General features: G+C 39.6%; 3 protein-coding genes across 6 annotated transcripts in view; 1 reads left to right on the forward strand and 2 right to left on the reverse strand.

The window, feature by feature from the left end:
* Positions 1 to 4,095, forward strand: part of RNF13 (ring finger protein 13) — a 140,511-nt gene extending 136,416 nt beyond the window's left edge. Inside the window, exons 9-10 of one of the 2 annotated variants that reach the window (XM_065875717.1) lie at positions 2,341 to 2,421; positions 2,695 to 3,316. In XM_065875717.1, the coding sequence (XP_065731789.1) occupies positions 2,341 to 2,421; positions 2,695 to 3,059 (446 nt within the window). In that variant the 3' untranslated portion in view covers positions 3,060 to 3,316. Of the gene's footprint in view, positions 1 to 2,340; positions 2,422 to 2,694 lie in introns of both variants that reach the window. The other variant, XM_065875716.1, reaches the window with a different exon arrangement.
* A 3,101-nt stretch (positions 4,096 to 7,196) lies between these two features.
* On the reverse strand, positions 7,197 to 13,445 carry PFN2 (profilin 2). Of its 3 annotated transcripts, XM_065875719.1 has the most exons (4): positions 13,314 to 13,445; positions 10,950 to 11,142; positions 8,179 to 8,270; positions 7,197 to 7,373 (listed from the first exon to the last, which is right to left on the reverse strand). In XM_065875719.1, the coding sequence occupies exons 1-4, from the start codon at positions 13,443 to 13,445 to the stop codon at positions 7,197 to 7,199; spliced, it is 594 nt and encodes a 197-aa protein (XP_065731791.1). The 3 variants fall into 3 exon arrangements, with proteins under 3 accessions (XP_065731791.1, XP_065731793.1, XP_065731792.1); XM_065875721.1 differs by lacking the exon at positions 7,197 to 7,373 and having other exon boundaries at positions 8,173 to 8,270; XM_065875720.1 differs by lacking the exons at positions 7,197 to 7,373; positions 8,179 to 8,270 and adding an exon at positions 8,497 to 8,594.
* Positions 13,446 to 17,613: 4,168 nt separating this feature from the next.
* On the reverse strand, positions 17,614 to 18,547 carry LOC136121945 (anaphase-promoting complex subunit 7-like). The gene is given in 3 exon segments (XM_065875803.1): positions 17,614 to 17,831; positions 17,978 to 18,202; positions 18,205 to 18,547. Coding segments are annotated over 3 exon segments (786 nt in total).
* Between the last annotated feature and the right edge of the window lie 6,760 nt (positions 18,548 to 25,307).

The following is a 25,307-nucleotide window of genomic DNA, read 5'->3' on the forward strand; positions in this document are numbered from 1 at the left end:
TTCTTTGGATATATATCCAGGACTGGAACTGCTAGATCATTTGGTAGTTCTATTTTTAGTTTTTTGAGAAACCTCTGTACTGTTTTTCACAGTGGCTGCACCAACTGACATTCCCACCAACAGTGTAGGAGGGTTTTTTCTCCACATCTTTGCCAACATTTGTTATTTGTGTTCTTTTTGATGATGGCCATTCTGACAGGTGTGAAGGGATAGCTAACTGTGGTTTTCATTTGCATTTCTCTGATGATTAGCGATGGTGAGCATCTTTTCATGCGCCTGTTGGTCATCTGTATGTCGTCTTTGGAAAAATGTCTATTCAGGTCTTCTGCCCATGTTTTTAAATCGTGTTTTTTTTTTAATGCTGAGTTATATGAGTTGTTTATATATTTTGGATATCAACCCCTTATTACTCATAACACTTGCACATATTTTCTCCCATTCAGTAGTTGTCTTTTCATTTTGTTCATTTTTGAAGTCTAGTTCCTTTTTTAAGTCATCTTTAGAAATAGTGATTTCTCTTTCTATACCTATTTTTATGTGCAATTTTTTGTCATAACATGGCTAAATGCAGGTGCACACCTGACTTTCATATTAGTTTGTTCAAGACTGAAAGAAGGCCGTGACAAGGAGCTCAGATTTTACTCTAAGTGAGATGGGGGACCATTTAAGTAGGACTGATGTGATGTGATGGAAGTTTTAAAAATACCACCCTGGCTGCTATGGAGAAAAACCATATGGGGCAGGAACAGAAGGGTAGGAACAGAGGAGGCTCTTAACAGTAATCCAGGCTACTGGACCAGCATAATTGAGGAAACAAGAGAAAAGGGGACAGATTGAGGATGTTCTACAGATAAAAGTTTACAGGACTTGGTGATGCTGAATGTAAACTCTAAGGGAAAGAAGCATCAAGGACATGCCCAGGCCTGATAGTCAGTTAATGCTACTGCAGTGGCTGCCTTAAGTCTTGAGTGCTTCCTATTCTGATGGGTCGGTGCCTTTGCTGTATCTGACGACCCAAGGTTTTGGGGGAAAACGAGGGAGGAGCAGGTTTACAGGGGAATATTAAAGTTCTGTCCACTTACATATTATAACATTCCTAGATCGATGAGACTTAAGTGTCTTGATGAAAATTTTCTGAAACAGTATTCAAATAACAATAATATGAATAACGTTCCAGATTGAAGCATTTCCATATTGTTGCACATAACAGACATGAATCTCACCCTTCCTGCAGCTTCTGAACATCTGTCCACTAGTGAATTAGCTAAGTCTTTGTTTGGCAGGCACATTTTCTTTACCACTGCACCACCAGGGAAGTCCCTATTCTTTTCTTTTTTTGCGTTATGTTCATCCAGCCTATCTATCCAGACAGTGCTTTATTTCTGACAGGCCTCCAATGTGGTTGCCCTGAGTGTGGGATAGGCAATGACTTTAACTGTCTTTTGTTTATAAAGGTGATCAGCTCAACAATAAGGAATTAAAAAGGCAGTGATATTAATAAACACCAGGGCTTCCCTGGTGGTGCAGTGGTTGAGAGTCCGCCTGCCAATGCAGGGGACACGGGTTCGTGCCCCGGTCAGGGAAGATCCCATATGCCGCGGAGCGGCTAGGCCCGTGAGCCATCCATGGCCGCTGAGCCTGCGCGTCCGGAGCCTGTGCTCCGCAACGGGAGCGGCCACAGCAGTGAGAGGTCCGCATACCAAAAAACAAAACAAAACAAAACAACACCGTTTAGTGAATACCTCTGTGCTTGGCCCTTTATCTCATTTTATCCTCACAATTCTGCAAGGTAGGTGGAATCTTTCTACCGATAAAACAACTGTATGTTAGAGGCTAAGTAACTTGCCAAGCACCACAAAACTCATAAATGTTGGAAGAGATTTGAAGCTCAGTATATCTCATTCTAAACGTTTTTATTCACTAATATAGATTTTTTAATTTGAGTATGTTCTAATATGCTTCCATTTTTACTTAAACGACTCAGACCTTAAGGTATCTAAATAGTGAAATTTTGTCATCTTTGGCATAAAATATTTCCACACTAGCATCTGAATAGTTACGTAAAACTAATGAATTATTAAAATCTTTTGCAGAGGTAATCAAGGTAAACAAATATGACATACATTTTTAATTTCTTATTGTAGGTAAAAGGTTAATTATTTAATTTAAAACTTCAGGTTCCTGAACTTGAACTTGAAGCAGCTCCCTGATCTGAGAGAAAACAAAGAGGTATCATTCGATAAATCAGAAGGCATTTAAAATAACTGACTGAGGAAGAACTTGAAAAGTTAAGAATACTCCTCTACACGTTTTAATTAGTTTTACTGTTTTCTGTCATAGGAGATGAGTATGATGTATGTGCCATTTGTTTGGATGAGTATGAAGATGGAGACAAGCTCAGAATCCTTCCGTGTTCCCATGGTATGAATAATTACATACTGCTTTGAATTTCTGTATAGAGTAATTTATACTTAGGTTCAGTATTAGAGAGACAGGAGATAGTTATTAGCACACCATAAGCCAGGCCCTGTACTAATCAGTGATCTCATTAAGGGATGGAGCAGTTTATAAAAATTTACAAGCTTTTCTTCTCTTGTTCCTATGATACATATAGATCAGAACATGAATAAACATTAAAAATAATGTTCTCAACTACAGTATACTACCTAAAAGATGTATATTTTGCTTCAACAGCTTATCATTGCAAGTGTGTAGATCCTTGGCTAACTAAAACCAAAAAAACCTGTCCAGTCTGCAAGCAAAAAGTTGTTCCTTCTCAAGGCGATTCAGACTCTGACACAGATAGTAGTCAAGAAGAAAATGAAGTGTCAGAACATACCCCTTTACTCAGACCTTTGGCTTCTGTCAGCACCCAGTCATTTGGGGCTTTGTCGGAATCCCGCTCACATCAGAACATGACAGAATCTTCAGACTATGAGGAAGAGGACAATGAAGATACCGACAGTAGTGACGCAGAAAATGAAATCAGCGAACAAAGTGTTGTGGTCCAACTGCAGCCTGATGGTGAACAGGATTACAACATGGCAAACACTGTTTGACCTTCAGAGGGTACTGGGTTATTTCCCTTTAAAATGTTTATTTAGGCATATAGTGTTTTTGCTCCCTTCAGAGATTTCTGTAGAAATAACTTATTTTTTAGTATTCTACAGGTTAATCAAATTACTGAAACAGGTTTTTTTGATCTGGTATTTATCTGCAGGAGTGTACTTCGTTTCACTAATAACTAATATAGACTGGTGCTGTAACTCAAGCATCAAATCAACTCTTCTTTTGGAATGAAATATAGCCAAAACATTAAAAAAAAAATTCCTCACTATAGCTTACAATTAAAACCTAGATCACAGTATGCAACTGTTTCATGTTTTTACACACAAGGTCAGTGCTGTGGCCACCTAGCATGAGCTAAGCCAACTCCCATCTCCATAGAGTTACCTGAAGCTGTTGAGCCGGAATATGCTTGTTCTGGCGTTCCTGCCGTCATTAAGTGAGAGGCGACAAGGTAAGTTAGCATTTTTCTTCCTATCAGTCAGCACCACGGAGACTCAAAGCTGTCTTTTTCCTTTCTATTGCCAAGTAGTCTTATCCTGATAGGAACAGTCTGTACTAGGGCAGATTGCAAAAGGTTTTTTTTTTTTTTAAGGTTTTTAATACTATAGTGTTATGTATGAACTTGACTTATTGGCTAATGCCTCTGGACTTTACTTACTGAATTTCAGTATCCTTAGAGATTTTGTGTTGTTGTGATCAATGGAAAAAGAAAATGCTGTATAAAAATACCAGACTTCAGTAACTGTTAATACTCAGATCATATACCTCTTAATAAAGAGCATCTTATGCTAATTAGCCCTGCTAAACTATGTACAGAGGAAATTGTTCAAGTATTGGATTTGCAAATATTGCATAATTTTAACAGAACTAATGATGTATTTAAACAATGTATTACGAAAAGCTAAATTATACATTATTGTAACTATGTAGAAAATATAGACTTATGTATAATCAAAATGTTAAGAATTTTTATATGGCCTTGTATGAAGGGAGTTTGAATGTTAATAAACACGTTTTCCACTTTAAGAACTGGCAAATATTTGTTCTGCTGTAGTATTACATTAACCGTATTTATATGCACAGCACTTTTTAACGGTATAATGATTAAGGTAATTTAGGTTAGATAAATGCACACCACCTTAGAATTTTATACAAAGGAACTGCTCACAAGCAATTAGGTAATCCCCCCAAAAGTTAAAACTGCAGCCAAAATCATTCCAACAATAGTGTGTATTATGGTACCTTCTTGCAATGATACATCCCTTACAGTAGACCGCTGTACCGCCTCGAAAAGGTAAACATCTAGATGTATTTGTATTGACGTGGGAAACTGACTGATTGATAGTGAACAAAAGCATATTCGAGAATAGTTAAGTATACTAGTTATATTAGCCTTTTGTTGTAAAAAAGAAAAATTTTAATCAATTTTTAAAAAGTGTAACACTGGGGCAATTTCACTTTTTGAACTTTTTTTTTTAAATTCTTATAAGCAACAACAAAAAATGAGTTATTTCCACTTAGGAAAATCAAAAGTTGAATTCTTCATTATACTCCCACACCCACGCTGCTCCACAGAAATAAAAACACGCCTGAGAAACAGAGTTTTAGTTTACTATGGTAGTTAAGCCAAAGCTATGGAATTTGACACTTGTATGATCCTAACTTTTCTAAACCTGTTTGGTCATTTGTGTTAATTTCATTTATCCTAAAGTAGGGTGTCAGGACAAAACACTGAGCTCAGTGCCTGGCACATAAATATAAGTAATAGTTTTTATAATTATTAAAGTAAATAATAAAAACATCATACTATTTTTTTTTTTAAGAGGGAAAAAGTTAAAAGTCAGTGTAACGTGTATCAGATGTTCTATTCCCTCACTCTTTAATCCACAGTTCAAATCAAGGACTTCGTTCCTTCAAATTTAAGTTATGAGTTTTTCTGAGGCAAAAATAATTTTTTTTTTTTTTGAAACTCCAAACTCTTAGTTGTTAAAAATATATATACTTAACAGCACTGTCTAGGACTGTTACTAGTTCTCTTAATAGTCATTTGAAATCTCTTATAATTTCTCTGGTATAACTATACAGCTTTTTTAATAAGATATTGAATAAAATTAAAATCCCACTTCTATTAAAAAATATTTTCCTAATTTAAAAATTTTCCCATTTTAGAAGTATAGTCACCTGGAAACTTACCTGAGAGAAAAGTTTATATTTTGCCTTCAGAAATGCATATGTAAAATACATTATATACTGCATACATTTATCCTATTATATAAAATTCATTGGTGAGCATTTTCTTATGTAATTCTTTAATGACTATTTTATCTTTTGGACATACAGTCATTTATTCGACCCATAACCCTGCAAGTTAAATCTTGTAGTTTTCCAAGTTTAGTTATTCTAAGTAATGCTGTGGTAGCGACATTCTGCTATACAAATTTATATAGCTCCACTTCCTTAAATTCCTAGAACTAAATACACAAAGACGCATGTGTATATTTTCGTAAGTGTCCTTCAAGTGAAATTGTGGGAAGGGGGCCAATGACTAGTTTCATTCATTATTTTAATGATACAGTTGCCCTCTACCATCTTCTACTCCCCTACCCACACCTCCAGCATTATACCCAGTCCCCTCACCTACTTACTACAGGTTCATTCAGTAAGGGTTTCACAAGTGTGGTCACTGCTTTCTAATTAGTTACCCTAACAGTTCTTTACAACTGAAGTATAAATGTATATATTACCATAAAATCATAAATCATCACAACCCAACCACCAGATTTTCATTTGACCCACCTCCTGTTCCTAACAAGGATCCTGTAACAGGTCAAGAAGTTTTATTGTTGTTTTACAATTCTAAGGTATGCCCAGCTGTCAAAGTAGCCCCAAATCCATATCTTCCATATCTTTACATCCCTGTATGGACAATCAAATTCAGAATTGACAACACTGTCAAAGAAAGAAAATTTAATTATGCACAGTATATTTTAAGTAAGGCAAAGAGATTAACTCCCATTCCCTAACCCACCCTTTCCCAAAGGGGTAGCGTACAGTTCACTTAAAATGGATCAAGGCCGACCTACTGATTGTTTCTAAAGGGACTTCTGGAATCTTCATCTCCAGGGTAGAAATCCAGAGCCCAGAATCTGCATTATGACCAGCTCCCCCAGTTTTGCTTAGACCCACCAACTTTTGAACTTGGAGTTTCTGCTTGACAGTTTGTGATAATCATTTATCTGAATAGTATTAAACATATTTACTAAATTTCAGTACATCTCAGGGACCTTACAACATCTGGGATTAAACTATTACCTAGTCATAGTTAACATGTCACTCCAAAGACAGAAACGGCAAGACATCCCAATTATCTTTTATGCTTTTTAAGGAATGTCTTCCCTTATGTGAGAGTCCCAGCTGGCTGACTTCGGCCTGCCAACATAGCCTCCAAATTTAAAGAAGTCATATGACAGTTCAACACAGAAGAGTCCACAATGCAGAAACGCTTCTTGGTATTGGGCCCCTTACTGCTCCATTAGATTTCACATCAAGAGACCAGCAACAAGACAAAAATATTTAATTTCTAGTGGTTAAGTCAATTTTTGCCTCATAAGCCTGAAAATGAGCCTGAAATAACTACAAGCCATTTTTAATAAAGCAAAAGCCTACTGAAAATAAATTCCCAGGCACTCATTTTATGATAAATACTAAAGGAAATGGAGTAGGCCATCAGCTGAATTTTTTTTTTAATTTTATGCTTGTAGCAGAGTATATTCCCATTGTATCAAAAATCAACTGGAACAGTAAGCTAACAATTTATATAAACAACAGGAGTCTAGAATATTTGGTTGGAATAAATTTATTTCATCTGTCTGTAAACAAGGTGTTTAATAGTTATGGCATTTTTTTAAATGCATATTAAATCAGATGAGTTAGACTGTATCCCAGATGTAACAAAGTGCAGGGAAAGAAATGGACAAATCAGCAACAAGATTTGTTTTTAAGTCTGTACATTATCCACAAGGCCCAAACAATAGAAGCAAATACTAGAATGTCCCTAAAGTAGTGCCATTCGAAAGAAACCTTTAAGAGGTCATTTAAAATCCATCTCACAATAGCAACAGTTCATTTTAACAATAGTATGGCACAGAATACATATGAAAAAAATTCATCACAAGACAGCCAAGTCCACAATAATGCAACTTCATATAAAAACTCAAGCTGCAAATAAAAATTGGTCCTATGAAGAACAAACTGGACACACTCCAGATGGTTATGTTGGGATACCAGATGTCCATAATGGCAGCCTTTTACAATTTTACTAAAGAGTAGAGCTGGTGTGCAAAGAAAAAGACAGGAACAAAAATGTGAGCTATTGCAATGATGGAATGTCCCTGGGGATTCAATCAGTATGGTTACTGTAAGGTCATGGGAGGAAGTGCCTTTGCTCTTGTTTTGCAGTTGCACTTGTCATTATGTCCTGTAGACACTATGAAAAAAGATTTGTCTTTACTCAAGTGCAACAGCAATACTAAAAGCAAACTACTGCAGCTCTCAATAGCTCATCAACAAAAGGAATATTAATTGGTTAAATAAACCAGGCACTGCATAAAAGAAGGTGGAAGCAAACCAAATACCCATGTGCGAAGGGAGGGGGTGGGAAAAGAGGAGTGAAGGAAAGACACATGCACTTTTTCCTCCCAATCATGCGCTACAAAAGGAAGACTAAATGAGCTAAGTAAATGCTCAAAGTGCTGAAAGACACTGTCAAATTAGAGATTGTACAACCGGCACCTTGCTTAATATTAACTTATTTTAGTAATCAATATCCCATTAATTGCTAAGACAAAGTGATGCCCAACTTGCAATGCCCCCTCCCCCCAAATTTCAAGGTATCATGCAAATCATTACTGTGCTGCAATTATGTTGCCAGATAAGGTTGGTTACATACAGTGGTTAACATACAAATGATCCATTGGGCAAAAAGGAATCGTGACATTAGAAAATAGGTAAAGAAAAATTAGCTACCATCTATAGTCTGGTAGCACTGTGACCATAATTGGGGTGGTGATGAAGACAGTTGCTAGGTAGATGGGGAGAGGCTGCTTACACATCAGACCTCCTCAGGTATAAAGCGAGTTCATATGCTTTCTTGTTAAGTGTGCCTCCGTGGACACCTTCCTTTCCCATGACTATAACCAATGCTGGAGTACACAAGGAAACAAAACAAAAGTGAACAGAATTATTTAAGGGGGGGGGAGGGCAGAAAGAAAGACACCTTTCCCCACCAACAGAGGGATACAAAGGAGACACAGGTTCATACCCCATCACCCTGCATTGCTAATAAAATTTCCAGAATTAAGACTCAAGCTTACAGCTAGGAAAGTTTAAGAGCAATTTTTCCCTAATACTTAACAGTCTGCCTAGCAGCTAGAACCCAGAGTCTCTCAAGTATTTTGCCATTGAGTATGCCTTCTTATTCAATCCGCCTCCATGGACCCCTTCTTTTCCCATTACAAAGACCAAGACTGAAAGAGAAAGAAGAAAAGTGTTTCAAAAGAAGTGTTAATCAAGAAAGTCCCATAAGTTTTAGCAGACAGAACCCCATTAGTAAGTTACACTAAGTTAGTTTTCCATGAACAACGAAGCACTGAAGTCAGCCAGGTCTCCAAAAAGGAGAACTTTCAAACTAGTAATGTGCTGAAAACATTTTGACTATTAACTGTATCTTGGAAGTCCAATCAGTGCAGCTGCAATGCTCTATAAAAATATCTTTACACTAGCTAGGGAAAAAGAAGTGTGATCATTTATCTTTTTTAATTTTTATTTTATATTGGAGTATAGTTGACTTACAGTGTTGTGTTAGTTTCAGGTGTACAGCAAATGATTCAGTTATACATATAGATACACCTATTCTTTTGCAGATTCTTTTTCCTTTTAGGTTATTATACTGAGTAGAGTTCCCTGTGCTATACAGTAGGTCCTTGTTATTTATTTTCTATATAGTAGTGTGTATCTCTCAATCCCAAACTCTTAATTTATCCCTCCCCCACCACCTTTCCCCTTTGGTAACCATAAGTTTGTTTTCTAAGTCTGTGAGTCTGCTTGTTTTGTAAATAAGTCCTTTATATCATATTTTTTAGATTCCACATATAAGTGACATCATGTGATATTTTTCTTTCTCTTACTCCACTTAGTATGATAATCTTTAGGTCCATCCATGTTGCTGCAAATGGCATTATTTCATTCCTTTTAATGGACATTTATCTTTTATATAGGGCAAAAAACTTCTGATTAGTCTGACAAATACATTAAACTGGCCCCCAAAAAATAAACTTAAAAAAAAAACTAGGTAATTATTTACTTACAAAATTCTCCCCAAATTTAACTGCTTGATTAAGTACCAACTATTAAGTCTTACCAGTGGGACTAAATGTATCTATTATTTCCAGAGGAAAACCAAGACCGGATTTTAAATAGCATTTTCAGTGCCATTCATAAAAGGACAAATTAAAAGTACCAAAGGCCTGTGCTTACTATATCCTCTCTGTGTTAGCTTTGTTTTTAATTGAGTCTAAAATCCTAAAATAGATTTACTATTTCCAAAAACAGGTTCTTCTATGATGCAGTTCAAAGGTCTATCGTGAGAATATTAACATATGTACATATGTCAGATGTTATATTCACTGCCACTAGATGTCAGTAGTGCTGTATGGTATGAAAACATTCTTATTTTTACGTCACATGGTTGATGCTTCTTTTTAATATATTTATCTGAGCTCAGGTAATGTTTTAGAGATTTGTCTACTATTTCACAGTCATCTAATTTTCCTATAGAGAAATACTCATAAGCATCAACTCACATCAGAACAAGAGTAACCTTTAGGACAGTCACAGGGAGTTGGTAGGACCACTGCAGTAAATTATGGCTCAGAGTAGCTTCAAGTTTCTTCCCATGGTAGATGTGGTCTTAAAATTAGATGTGCCAAGTCTGCTATATGAGGCTACATAAGCCCTCTTTATTTACAAAACACTTACACAGGTTAACACATTTAAATGTATCTGTAAATCAACTAGATGTCATAATAAACCTCAGTTTTAAAAGTTGCTTTCAAAAAAGTAGTGAGACTTATTTAGTACAGTAAGAATTTCTGCAATGTTGACAATAGTCAGGAAACACCAGAATTTCTGGACCAGTATATAAATGAAATAGTTTCCTACTTTTCGAATAAATCAGACACACTTAGTCTTTGAAAATATTTTAGTAAGTGGAAAACTTACTTCAAAACCCTCATTCTAATTATTTCTCTCTTCCCCAGCAATGTTTCTAATAGAAATATGAGCCAGTATTAACTCTTCCTTTTTTAATGCTGAATAGTGAATGACTAAAATGTGAGCAAGATAGGAAGAGATCCAAAGGTCAAAGACCCAAAGGGACTAAAGTAACCAATTTGAATGATTTAACAATCTGAATAACTAACAGTTGAAGAGACAAATTGATTTTTTTTAACTTTTTATTTTATATTGGAGTAGCATAGTTGATTAACAATGTTGTGTTAGTTTCAGGTGTACAGCAAAGTGATTCAGTTATCCATATAGAAGAGGCAAATTTAGATGTTCAGTTTACTAAAGTTGAAACTGAAAAGATGATATGAACATTCTATTTGAGAAGAAAGTCAGGATCTCAGAGGTTAGGTTGTGTATGCAGCTGCTGTAGAGGAAGTAAATCTACAGCAGTGCCTCCTTCAGTGCTGAGCAGTTCACAAAAACCACCTTAAGAGCCATTATGGACTCTTTTAACACTTTATTCAAAATGTTAAAGAGATTGCTTAATCACTTGTAACGTGGCATGCAACTTTCAACCAAAAATGTGCCTTGCTTACCTCTACCAGCTCTGCCGACGGCAACGTTGTATGTTGGCTCCCCACCTTGACTCTTTGTCCGGATGTCCATTGTGCAGTCACCATCCACGTATAGGCTATCTCTGATCACTGAGCACTTCTTTGCGCCAAGAGTCAAACCACTGGTAAAGAAACCTTCCCGGTCTTTTCCTACAATCATATCTATTTCTACTGGCTGTCCCCCCACCCAGCCCCCAACCAAAAAAAAAAAAAAAAAAGGAAAAGAAAGAGAAAAGAAAAAAGTTGTAGTTAATTCCTTGCCTTGGTATAACAGCAAAGACTGCCAAGTTTGTACTACCACTACAAGACATCCACGTTTCAACAATGTAAAATCAAGTTTCAGTCTTTTCTAAAAAATTACTTAATCCTACATGGTGACATGTTTTATGTCAGTCAGTTAATTAGATTTCACAGTTAAAAGAGTGTAGTCTGGTAACTAAAACCAGTCTACGCAAAGAATCTCTAGTTGTTAGTTGACACTAGATAAACTGCAAACTTAAAGAGTTATTTATAAACTGTTTCAAATCAGGTGGTACCTGAAGTACTTACGTAACGGTAAAGATTCACCTAAAAACTTTCAACAAAAGCTCATCTATCATAATCAGTCACGTTACAGTCATGTAGCGTCAAATTTAAAGTTGTTTGAAAGTCTCCTAAAATAACGCCCATGCTTGGCAGACCTGTTCACTTCTACTCGCTTCAAACAGCTTGTAATATCCCCCATAGTATTAATATGAACTTCAAGCCCTAGACTTCAGCGCATCCCCAAATTCATATTTCCCTCCTCTCTATTATTCTAGCCGCTTACTCCTTTTTCTCTGCAACTTCCCTTACCCTACCACCTCAGTAATCAGTTTTCTTTCTGGGCAAACGCAAAGAGGATTCTGTCCGCAGCACTGCAGTAGGCAACGGTAAGAGAACAGAGAAAATGGAGGGAGACTGGGAAAGAAACTGAGGTAGCGACCAGAACCGGAAAGGAGAAAACGTGCATTCTAACATTCCATGAATAAGAAGGAAGGCGTCGCCCCCATCAGAACTGCAGAGTCATAGCAGGCCCCAGCCATTTCCAAGCACACTCCTGCAATCTTCCCGGCCAGACAGCGGGAACTCACACACAAAGACAAGAGGACCGCAGAAAAAAAGTTGATCACCAGATGCCAATTCTCTGTAAGAATTGTAGCCCACTGCGGTAATAGGAAACCTGAAAGTACTTGTATCAAGGACTGAGTTCTACACTGCTAGATCTTAAACCATGTTAAGCAGTACAAGAATAATTAGTAGCACCCACAACAGGGGGCCTGGATTTGGGCGTTTGATAGGAAGGGGGCGTGAAGCTTAAGAAATTAAGAGAATGGTCCTGTATTTGATATAACCGTCACAATTTTAGGAAGAGCCTTGTTTAGAAAGAGGCAAAACAATAAAGCAGCACTGGACGCTTAGTGACAATTATCCCCCAGACATGTGGCAACCGAGTCAAACCACCAAGTCACAAAAAAATCAGGCACCGTGAAGCATGAATCTGCATTAGTGCCTTTACTACTATTACTAAAGAGGGAGGGACTTGGAGAACTTAAGTGCCCCTTGGTCTTCGCAGATTACTAGAAGCCCCTTTAAGCACCCCCTTTTTTAGAGCTATGTTGCGTAACTGGGGATAACGGTGTATCGATGAATCTCCATAGGAGGAGGAGAGAAATCAATGGCAGTTCGCCATCTTGGAGAATTAAAAAAAAAAAATCCTATGGAGCCTGAGCTGTAGTCGAGATTCACGAATCCACCTACGTTGTCGGTGTATATTTCTCGCAAGCCTCGGAGGCCTGGACACCGGCAAACCTCCGCCAAGTCGCCGCGACGATCCCGGGGGCCGGGCAACCGCCGCCTCTCACAGCCCGCGGCGCGGGCGGCGCGCTGTCCCCGGAGCCAGGGGTTGGCCCGGCCGCCGGAGGACCCCCGCCCGGGCCCAGCCCGCCCCGGCCCGGCCCCTCCAGTCCCCGCTTCCACCCCGGGACGTACAAAGCGAGCCTCAGGGCTTCCAAGGGACCCAGGAGAACCGAACAAGGGGAAAAGGGCCCCCACCCCCGAGCCGGCGAGTGCCCCCTCCCCCAGCCTCACCGGACAGGCACTGGGAACGCCGGGGAGCCGGGCCGCCGCCCCCGCCAGTCAGCGCAGCCCCGCAGAGGGGGCGTCCCCGGGCCTCCGGCTCTCCGCCCGCCCGGCAGCCGCATCCTTGGCGCCGGCCGCCCCGCACACCTGCCGGCGCGGCCCTCCCGGTGGCCCGGCTCCGCGCGGCGGCGCCCCCACGGCCGGCCCCGCTCGGGTTCGGGTCTCCGGGCCACCGCCGGTTCTCACCGTAATGCTCTGGAAGACGCCCCCGGCTGTGGCTGCCCATACGTATTTGGCGTCGCAGTAGCCGACAATGGCGGCCTCCTGGCAGCAGCCATCGCACATCAGGTTATCCACGTAGCTCTGCCAACCGGCCATCTTCGAGCCCTTCGCACTGCAGCGGGGACGGCGAGGAGCAGCAGGCGCAGCGGCGGCGGCGGCGGCGGTCGCGGGCGGCGGCGGCGGCGGCGGCGCGGGTGGAGGCGGGGCGGGGGCGGGGAGGAGGCGGCTCTGCGCAGGCACCGACCGCCCCCCTCCCCGAGGAGCTGCGGAGGGAGGACGCTGGGACGGTGGTGAGGGACAAGCTGCGGGGCACGCCCGGGCCGGCCGCCCTCCCGCCCGCAACCGCGGGACTGACTAACCAACGGCGGGAGGCTGCTGAGCTGCTGTGCCACCGACTACAGCGGCGACTGCTCCTTACCGCGGTTACCGCAGCTCTCCGCCGTTTCGGCGGGGCGTGCGCGAGCGCGTGCGTGCGATCCTTCCGCGGCGCGCCGACTCGGAGGGTCCCGGCGAGAGAGAGGGAGACTGAGCGGGAGGGGCGCGGAGGGATACCGTCCGGGGCAATCACAGCCGCCACGTGCGGGCAGCTAGACCCGGGAGCGGCGGCGTCGCTGTGGGTGGCTGAGTTTCGGACCGCCGGCCTGCAGAGAGGGCGTCTCCCTCGTCGGACTCCGCACCCCAGGGACGGCGGCTTGTGGGAAGCCTCGGAGTCCCTGCGTCCGGGCTGTGAAACGCCTCTGTTCTGCGTCCGGTGGCTCGGGATGCGGAATCTTGCGCCTAGGTGTCGGATTGCAGAGTTGCCCTGGTGACGGGGATGCGGAGCGTTTACTCCTCTTTGTGGCGGGGGCGGGCTGGTAGCAGGGTCGCCCACTCTCGTCTTAAGCGTCCCCAGTGGGACCCTCTTCCCTGGACCCCTCTGCCTCTCGGCCACAAAGGCTACCGAGCGGGCGCGCTCCGACAACCTGAAATCAGAGCTGGCGTTCGTGGCTTTAAGGAACATTTCTGAGCTTTGCCGATCTTTCATTATTGTTTCATTTGGGTACCACGGGCCTCTCATTGTGTGGATTCTTTGACAGGAAGAACCCCTCTTCCCCTTAAGGTTGCTTACGTGTGGCTAAATTGCTCGTAAATTGCGAACAAAACAGATAGCAACCTATGTAAAATTATTGGTTGGTAACTGGGAAAGTTACTGGTGGGTCGAAGAAGTCGCTGAATATATAAAGAATTTTAAAATCTAAGAGTTCACTGTATGAACATGGTAATATTTCTGCTCTCGAAGGGTGAAATAATTTCAGGACCCAGATCTCAGAATGGCTTGTATTTACAAGTTAAACCATGGGTGGAGTCCCTGTGAATCTTGAGTGTTCTTTAGTAACCTCTGGGCGTTATGACTAGACCGGGAATTAGGAGACGTCCAACACTTTCAAGTGAACAAAATGATCTGTCAGTCAAGGGAAGAGAGCGTCTCACAACGATGAAAAGTTGATTTTCAACTTTAAAGTTACTGTGTAAGGTCACAATTTGTGACAGGAGGATTACACAGAAGTAGCTCAGGAAAGAAGACAAAAAACGTTGCTAAGCAATCTAATTGGTTCTGAAGTTTTCTGTTTTTTCTGCAGTTTGCTTTGAAATGTACAACTCCTGCAGGCAAGGGAAGAAAAGCACAGTAAGAGAATCTCCAAGTCCGGCTCCTATCAGATTGAGACAATGTATTCTCCCATGTTCTGATGATACAGAAAACCTGTGTGGTATAAAATGGGACAAAACGTGTTTCATTTTTGCAGGTGTGCCTTCCACCTGGTTTAGTCACACTTACTGGTTCTTGTTTAGTACTCTGCTTTTTTGTGGTAGTCGTTGATGGTTTTAATCCTTTGTTCTTACCAGTTTATCAACTTAAAAGTTAATGATCACAATGTGCTGATAGCACGAAGTGTCATTGTAGGAATTCATCAAGCTGTACACTTCTTGATTTGTGCTGTTTGTACACGTTATAATTCAATAAACAGTAAAAAAGAAAAATAATGATAGCTTGAAATTGACTTATTTATTAATCTACTCTGAAGTTTTTAAGATTCAATTTTGACACTATTATCTTCAATAGCAAAGAGATGCAAATAATGCATTCCATTCTTATTCTTTTATTGTTGTCTAAACAGCAAAAGGATTACATTAACTGAATATTCTGGTATTCAAATCTCAAAAGATTCTAAAGCACATTGATTGGGTAAAACATAAGAATTTAGAATTCCTATCACTATTTTTTAAATATCCTTCAAAATATAACAGTATTTTTAAATTACTGTTATACTTTTCCAACATGGTGTTATTTCTTTCCCAGAATTGCACAGTAAAATTTAATCAACTATGAAAAAAATCTGTATAATAGACTAACTAGGTTTAGATTTTGAGATGATACATTCAAAGAGAGTCTATTTACTGTCTCTTTTTAGTCCTGTAATAAAAAAAAAAATCCTGTGCCTGTTTTCTTTAGAACCAGACTCAGAGCATGCTGCCTTATTTTTTATTTGTATACAGTGATCTGTTCCTATTTCCTGTAACTATTGCTTACCACGAAGTGTTTCAAAAGGCATATGTAGAAGTAGAACACTGAGTTTTAGGAATTGGAAAGTTAAGTCTAAGAGAGTATCAATATGAGAAAAAATACCAATTTGTATCTTTCCTTTTTTTCAGAGTAACTGATCCCCTACAGTGATAATAATGATGTCTGGGCAGAAGCAGAGAAAAATCAAAGCTCTGTTGTTGATACAGATATCCAGATGTAGCTAACAACAGTCAGTCGTAGCATGTTTAAATGTGGAATGCATTATTATGCATTCTTTGCAAAATCTTTTATTCTTATTTAGGAAAACAGTAACTGTGGTAAATTAGATTCTTTAATGTATCAGTCAAGGATTGCCTGAGCAATTTTAAGTCCATGTGTAAATCATTTGACATTCTAGCAAAATACAAAGAAACAAGTTGTAATTAAGATGTACTCAACCTGATAAACATTGGGGTAAGAACTAAAACTATATAATTAGCCCCAAAACAGTAAAACACTAATTAACTAAGCCCACCTCAAGTCCTCAATTAACTAAAATTTTAACTTCCATACTTCATTTTTTTTAAAAAAAAAAAGGTGTTTTAATTATAAAAGCAATTGTCACAACAATCAAAGTTTAGAAAATGGAGCAAAATCACCCTTAATGCCACAAGCAATAAACATGTTATCTTTTAAATGTATTTACCCATTGTTTTGTGATTTTCACAGTAAAAAAACAAGGAGTACCTACAATTCTGGATTTGTCAATTTTACCCTGAAACTATGAATTTTTGATTTTTATAGCTTAAGTTAATACAAGTTTAAATTGTTATATTTTTCTTTCTGATAAATTTAACTTTTAAGTAGTGGCCCTCTTTATCACTAGTACTGTTTTTTTGTTGTTGTTGTTTTTGTGTGTGTCTTAAAATCTGTTTTGTCAAATATTAAGGTAATTATCCCAGTTCTCTTTTTATGGATATTTATCTGATATATCTTTCCCGTCTCCCTCCCCTTCCCCCTCCCTTTCTCCCCCTCCTCTCTTCTCTTCCATCTCTCTCTCTCTCTCTCTCTCTCTCTCACTTTCCCTGTCCTTAAATTTTACATGTCTCTTCACTTAGCTGGATTTTGGCTTTCTGTCTAATATGCAGTCTAATTTTTTTTTCTTTACTGTACAAAAAACGGTTTTATTAATTACCCCAACTGCACCTCTGTTCATGCTCTAGGTCACCTTTGTTTCTCAGATTCGACCCAGGTTCATAGGCAAGTTACCAGATTAGCAAATAGGAGAACTGTTCTGCAAAACAGCAACTGTCAGCTTAACATTACTAACATTGCAGAAGGAAGCAAGGTTACTAGGGAAGTGTGGACACCCCAGGATAATGATTTCTGGGACAGGAAACCCTCTGAAAGAGCCAGTCCGACTGTCTATTCCTCGAGCTTGCAAGTTAGCACTCTGTCCCAGAAGCCCCGACACGTCTACGGGCCTCTCAGAGCGCTCCCTTTGTGCTCCCTGGCTGGAGCAGAGGAGGATGGAGATATATGGAAGGTTGGTCAGGCCCAGTTTTTAAAAATGAAGTCACTACTAGAAAGGGGCAGAGACCCCTGGTGCAATCACATGCTGAATCATTGACTTCCCAGAGAGCGGGCTCCTTACAGGTTCCTTCAGTCCATGGAAGTGCTCAGAGCGGGGCGGGCCAGGGTGGCCACGGAGCTGAGCCTGCCTCACTGCATGCCGAGCCACTGCTCCTGGCCAGCCCACTGGGCCGCCTCACTGTCGCTGCCCCCCAGGTCCCCTTCTTCCCCACTCCCTTCCATGTGGTCCACGTCTTCCTCCTGAGTGGCATCCGCGGGACTCTTCTCCTTCTCCACCTTCTGCATCCCCTCTAGAGACTTCTGGTCACTGGGGTCCAAACTAGGGGACAACCAAACAAAGGAAAGACCTGAATCTCTGCCTTGCTTCTTCCTGGCTAATGCGTCATCTCCCTGGCACAGCAGTGAAATGACCACCCAGTCACAGAGAAACTGCTAATGCCTGGACTCTCCAAACAACTCCAGTTCCATAGGCAGGATTGAGCGAGTCCACCACTTAGTGCTATACTGTACTGGTCCATTGCTTCCTGATACTCACTGACAGCTACAAGGAAATCTAGGGTCCGAGGCAGGACACAGTCACTCTGATTAGCTAGCGTGTTCCGCAGCAAAGCAATTCCAACTTCGTATTTCTGTTCTCTGGTAAGTAGCTTTCCTTTTTTCTCCGCAGCCTTAATGTAGTTCAGCCTTTGGGTCAGGGCTTTATCTAATAAAGTTTTGCTTTCTCCTGTGTCACTGGGTCTTCAAGACGAATGGTGGCTGAAAGGGTAAGGGGCTGTGCGTTGGCTCCTAGAGTTTTGTAAACATAGTTACCCATTACCATTGCTTCATGAATACTGTTGGAGGCTAAGTAACATTCGATGAGACCTTCATAACAATCTAAGCGACAAGGTGCAAGACGTATAGCCTCCCGAAAGTGGATTATTGCTTCTTGGACTCTGCCCATGTTTCTAAATGCTGCTCCCTTAAGTAGCAAAGCTTGAACACTATTTCTGTTCAGCTGAATGGCCTTGGCTCCTAAATAGAGGGCTTGGGAGTAGTGTTTATCCTTTAATTTTTTATTCATGTGGAACTTGTATGTTCAATTTCTATTGTTTTAGTGTTACCCTGGAAATTGTACCATGCATATTTAATAGAACAAAGCTTTAAATTAAATAATGTCTTAAACTCTCCAACAGACAATCCAAGAACCTTAGAACACTTTAAGTCTGATCACGCCTCTCCAGACTTTTTACGCAGGTACTTATATACATGTATTTATATGTTTCCTATTTTATTTACTTAGCATTCCTTCTCATATCTCAGACCATTACTTTATGATCCTTTTCTTCTTTCTAAAATAAATATTTAGAAGTTCTTTTAGTGGAGGTCTCTTGATGGTAAACTCTCTTTTTGTTCATCTGAAAATATCCTTGTATCACTTTCATTCTTAAAAAAAATAGGTTGGATCTACAATGCAAGACTGACACCTTGAAGATGGTATTATTTCATTCATTCTGGTGTTCATCATTGCTGCTGTACTTTATGATGTTCTTTTTCTCTACTTTTGGAATCTTTTTGTCTTTGCTGTTCCACAGTTCCACTATGATGTATCTATACCTGGGTTTCTTTTCTTCTACTTGGAAACATAGATTTATATCTATGATCACTTCTGGAAAATTCTCAGTCATCACCTCCTCAATTATTCCTTTCCCTCAGTTCTCTCTACTCTGTTCTTTTAGGGTTCAAATAAATGTTTCCTGGGCTTCCCTGGTGGCGCAGTGGTTGAGAGTCCGCCTGCCGATGCAGGGGACACGGGTTCGTGCCCCGGTCTGGGAAGATCCCACATGCCGCGGAGCGGCTGGGCCCGTGAGCCATGGCCGCTGAGCCTGCGCGTCCGGAGCCTGTCCTCCGCAACGGGAGAGGCCACAACAGTGAGAGGCCCGCGTAACGCATAAAAAAAAAAAAAAAAAAAAAAAAAAAAAATAAATGTTTCCTTTTCCTCTTCTGTTCTCCATATCTCTTAGCTTTTCCATCTTCTTACCTCTCTGTGCTGCATTCTGGGAAATTTCTTCAGTCACATGTTCCAGTTCATTCTTTGACTATGTTTCATCTGTTGGCAAACCCCTACATTGAGTTTTATTAATTCCTAAAAAATCTATTTTTTATTTTGAGAAATTCCACTTTATTGTCACATAGATCTTTCTCATTGTTCCTGATAGTCTCATTGTTTGCCCAACTTTGTGGTTCCATACTAAATTTCTTTAAACATTTCTTACCTAGTTATTCTATACTCTGTATATGACAATCCCAATATCTAAATAAGTTGTGTTATTTTTTTCTCTCACGCATGGTGTCTTGCCTCCTTGTGTACTTGGTGATCTTAGATTATGAATTTATATTTTCTGGATCTTACGTAAGTGGGAATTCAAATGGCTTAAATTGAAGACACTTCATTTCAAAGATGATTTTCCTCTGCTGCTGCTGAATGTCCAGGAATGCCAGCAACCTGGGGCCACTTTAAACCTCTCTATGGTGTCCCCTAAATCAGCGGTCCCCAACCTTTTTGGCATTAGGGACGGGTTTCGTGGAAGACAACTTTTCCACGGACGGGGGTGGGGGGGTGTTCAGGCGGTAACGCGAGTGATGGTTCAGGCGGTAATGCGAGCAACGGGGAGCGGCAGATGAAGCTTTGCTCGCTCACCCTCCGCTCACCTCCTGCTGTGCGGCCCGGTTCCTAACGGGCTGTGGACCGGTACCGGTCTGTGGCCCAGGTGTTGGAGACCCCTGTCCTAAATGCAGGAGTATCAGATTTACCTCCTCACACAGAACTGCTATTGGCATTTGCAGTCAGACCAACTCCATCTCTCCAGCATGCATAAAGAACCCTGCTCTAATTTCTGCTCAAGACTTATTTCTCTTTATTTGGTAGGAAGAAGGGTCTTTGAAGACTTTTCTAATTTCTGAGAGCCAAACAAAACATCAAAAACTGTTTTTGATTCACATCTAGTTTTGTAGCAGGATGATTCCTTCACTATATCTAGTCCACTGTGATGAGAAGCAAAAGTCGTATCCACAATTTTGCATCTTCTGTGTTTCATGCAATAACTATAAATTGAACATAGGTTTCTGGGTTGGGTACTGGTTGGCGCTATTTACTGAGACAAGGAATTTGGAAAGATGAACAACACTAAGGAGGGAGATATTAAGCTTAGTTGACTTTTCTGTACTTGTGAGATGTCTAGTGAAAATGTTGCTTGGCAGTTAGATATAGAACCCTGTAGTTCAGAAGAGGGGTCTGGACTCAAGATAACATTTCAAAAATGAGTAAAGGAAGAGATGTTCACCATGAAAACAGAATGAGTGACCAGAGAAGTCAGGTGGGAAATCAGGAGCCAGTAAATCATAAATGCACAAGGAAGAGAGTTTCTCTAAATGGTAGGAATGGACAAGAGTAGCAAATAATGCTGAGAAGTCAAATAAGAGGAGGATTGAAAAGTGCTCAAATATCATATGAGACCACTTAAATATGGAATCTTAAAAAAAAAAAAGATACAAACGGACTTATTTACAAGACAAATAGACACAGACATAGAAAACGAACTTATGGTTACCAAAGGGGGATGGGGGGAAGGATAAATTGGGAATCTGGGATTAACAGATACACACCATTATATATAAAATAGATAAACAAGGACCTACTGTATGGCACAGGGAACTATATTCAATATCGTGTAGTGACCTATAATGGAAAAGAATCTAGAAAAGAACAGACATATATATGTCTAACAGAATCACTTTGCTGTACACCTGAAACTATCACAACATGATAAATCAGTTACACTTCAATTTTTTTAATGTAAAAAATAAAAGAAATATTGGGTTGGCCAAAAAGTTCCTTTAGTTAGTGAATAAAGTCAAAAGTTCTTCGTGAAAATGAAAAATGTCTTATTTTTACTTAAAACCGAACAAACTTTTTGGCCAACCCAGTACACTGTACTGTAATGATTCTCAACTTCATAAATTACATCCCAAAATCCATGGATGAAATAAATGCCTTAAAGACTTAAAAAAAAAAAAGTACAGTTGGATAGAATTGGCCTTAGACAAAAGATGGGACAACTTCATTTTAACAGCAGTATACATAATTGTCACTTTTCCACCTTTTTACTGCAGTATAAGATATATACAGAAAAGAGTATCAATCATAAATATATACCATGATGAATTTCACAAAGTGAACTCACCCGGTTAACCAACACCCAGATCAAGAAACAGGATGATATCAGGAGCCCAAGAGTTCTCTTCTTGCCCATGTTAAGTCAACTATTCTTCTCAGGGTTTTAACTACTTTTCTGACTTCTTAGAACTCATAGGATAATTTTGCCTATTTTTGAACTTTATATAAATTTCTCCTCACACAGTTGTTCTTTTTTTGTGATGCTTTCTGGCTTCTTTCCCTCAATTATTTGTGAGAGTCATACATATTTTTGCATGTAATTGTAGTTTGCTCATTCTTGTTGCTGTATAGAATTCCATTATGTGACTAAAGCATAGTTTATTCCTTCCACTGGTGGTGCATATTTGGTGAGTTCCTGGGTTTTTGCCGTTATGAATATAAACACTTCAGTGCATGTGTTTTGGTAAGCAGAGGTGAGCACATTCCTAGGGACGGGATTGCTCATAGGTTTAGGGTCAGTAGATAACTGAAACAACCTTCTGAAGAGATTTTACCCAGGTGCTGGCAATGTATGAAAGTTTCAGTTACTCCACATTTTCACCAACATTTGGTATGATCTCTTTTTAATTTTAAACATTTTGCTGGGAATGTAATAACAATTTATTATGGCTCTAATTTGTATATCTCCAATGACAAATCTTTATCAGTGAGTACCTTTTTCATGTTTGTTAGTCATTTGGACACTTTTTTGTGAAGTGCTTGCAGTAGTACTGACAGCGCAGCAGTTCATCAAGTGGGTGTATCTTAAGTTGTCCTTCCTTTTTGAAAAATCAAGTAAGTTGAGAAATAATAAAAGAAAATTTAGTTGTGATTTGTGTGGTGGTAAGCTTTCAAAGGCATAGAAATATAAACATATTTTTAGAAAAGTGTCTAACAGCAAAATTTAAAGTATGGCACTTAATTAATCAAATGGGCTAGACATTACCAGTTTCAACTGTTTTTCCTTGTTAACAGAATCATAAATGCACTTGGAGGGGGGCGTGTAACAACTGAATTTAAAATACTTCCAAAAGCTAGGGTGAGCATCTAGTCCTCCGGTGGCCAAAAGTTACTTCATGGCAAGCTACTTTCCCCGATACATCAAAAAGAAAAAGACAGCCAGTGTAAGCTTTCTGCCTTTAACCTGTCCTCCTCCCCCTTGTCCAGACCGTGATGATGCCCATTTGTGACTATGCTGAGGATGGTAGAGCAGGAAGGGAGAAGGGACCTGCTTTCTCAAGTGCTTCACCAGCTTTGCACAGCCTACCCCAGACTCTTGTTACATAAACTCCTTAGTTGGTTAACCTAATACAATCAGCCTCTGTTAAGTGCAACCAAACCCTGTACCAACCAGAACATCCATTTTCCTACCCCACCTCAGGCCCCTAAGGTTTTTATCCAGTGTTGTTTTTCCATAATGAGTTAAGCACTTGAGGAAATGCTTTATAGTTATTGCATCCCTACTGTAACAATGACTGAATTGACCATATCACGGAAAATTGCTCTTCCAGTTTTGTTGCAGTAATACATTAAATAGTGCCCCAGAGGCTTCAAGGATTTCATGTCCCTTCCTAAATGTCACACCAGCTGATGGAGAATTCCCTATGAGTTTTGACTCATTTTCTCTGATTTACCACATGCACAAAGAGGATCCTTGAATCATAGGTGAAACATTTCATTCCAAGAAAGTTGTGCTTGAAGTTGAGGGGTTTGTTGTAGAATTCCCAGGGGAAGGAAGAGGACAAAGCCTGTAAAAGCACTGGCCATCTCATTATCTGATATATGAGAGAAATGCAGCCACTCTAGCACAACACTCCCCAAAGAGATAACACATTTAATTTTTCTTGATCTCAGTCCCAGAAGGCAAGCAATGAAATTTAATTTCATTAAATAGTCTTCCAAAAAAGTTTTAAAAGGAGGTTTTAAATTTTTGTTGTTGTTATTTTTCTCTAATAAAGCTCAGATTTCACTTCTAGGGGAAATGTTTCTGGGTCTCCAAACATACCGAAGAGTAGAGAACTAAAAGTGTAAACTGAACAATGATGCATTGCATTTAAAAGTAACTTTTAAAGTGAATATTAAAATATGGAGGGGACAAATTAGGAGTTTGAGATTAACAAATACATACTACTATATATAAAATAAACAACAAGGTGCTACGGTACAGCACAGGGAACTATTATTCAATATCTTGTAACAACCTGTAACGGAACAGAATCTAAAAAAGAATATATACATATGTGAATATATATATATATATATGAATCTGAAAGAATATATATGTGTGTGTGTATAACTGAATCACTTTGCTGTACACCTGAAACTAATACAATATTATAAATCAACTATAAATCAATAAAAAATTTTTTGAATTTTATTTAATTAATTTTTTTATACAGCAGGTTCTTATTAGTCATCCATTTTATACACATCAGTGTATACAGGTCAATACCAATCTCCCAATTCATCACACCACCACCATCACCACCCCGCCACTTTCCCCCCTTGGTGTCCATACGTTTGTTCTCTACATCTGTGTCTCAATTTCTGTCCTGCAAACTGGTTCATCTGTACGATTCCACATATATGCGTTAACATACAATATTTGTTTTTCTCTTTCTGACTTACTTCACTCCGTATGACAGTCTCTAGATATATCCACGTCTCTACAAATGACCAAATTTCGTTCCTTTTTATAGCTGAGTAATATTCTACAGTAAATATGTATCACATCTTCTTTATCCACTCGTCTGTCGATGGGCATTTAGGTTGCTTCCATGACCTGGCTATTGTAAATAGTGCTGCAATGAACATTGGGGTGCATGTGTCTTTTTGAATTATGGTTTTCTCTGGGTATATGCCCAGTAGTGGGATTGCTGGGTCATGTGGTAATTCTATTTTTAGTTTTTTAAGGAACCTCCATACTGTTCCCCATAGTGGCTGTATCAATTTACATTCCCACCAACAGTGCAAGAGGGTTCCCTTTTCCCCACACCCTCCCCAGCATTTGCTGTTTGTAGATTTTCTGATGATGCCCATTCTAACTGGTATGAGGTGATACCTCATTGTAGTTTTGATTTGCATTTCTATAATAATTAGTGATGTTGAGCACCTTTTCATGTGCTTCTTGGCTATCTATATGTCCTCTTTGGAGAAATGTCTATTTAGATCTTCTGCCTATTTTAGGATTGGGTTATTTGTTTTTTCTAATATTGAGCTGCAAGAGCTGTTTATATATTTTGGAGATTAATCCTTTGTCCGTTGAGTCGTTTGCAAATATATTTTCCCATTCTGAGGGTTGTCTTTTCGTTTTGTTTATGGTTTCCTTTGCTGTGCAAAAGCTTTTAACTTTCATTAGGTCCGATTTGTTTATTTTTATTTCCATTACTCTAGGAGGTGCATCAAAAAAGATCTTGCTGTGATTTATGTCAAAGAGTGTTCTTCCTATGTTTTCCTCTAAAAGTTTTATGGTGTCCGGTCTTACATTTAGGTCTCAAATCCATTTTGAGTTTATTTTTGCATATGGTGTTAGTGAGAGTTCTAATTTCATTGTTTTACATGTAGCTGTCCAGTTTACCCAGCACCACTTATTGAAGAGACTATCTTTTCTCCATTGTATATACTTGCC

Source organism: Phocoena phocoena, chromosome 4 (assembly GCF_963924675.1).
Source record: "Phocoena phocoena chromosome 4, mPhoPho1.1, whole genome shotgun sequence".
NCBI lineage: Eukaryota > Metazoa > Chordata > Mammalia > Artiodactyla > Phocoenidae > Phocoena > Phocoena phocoena.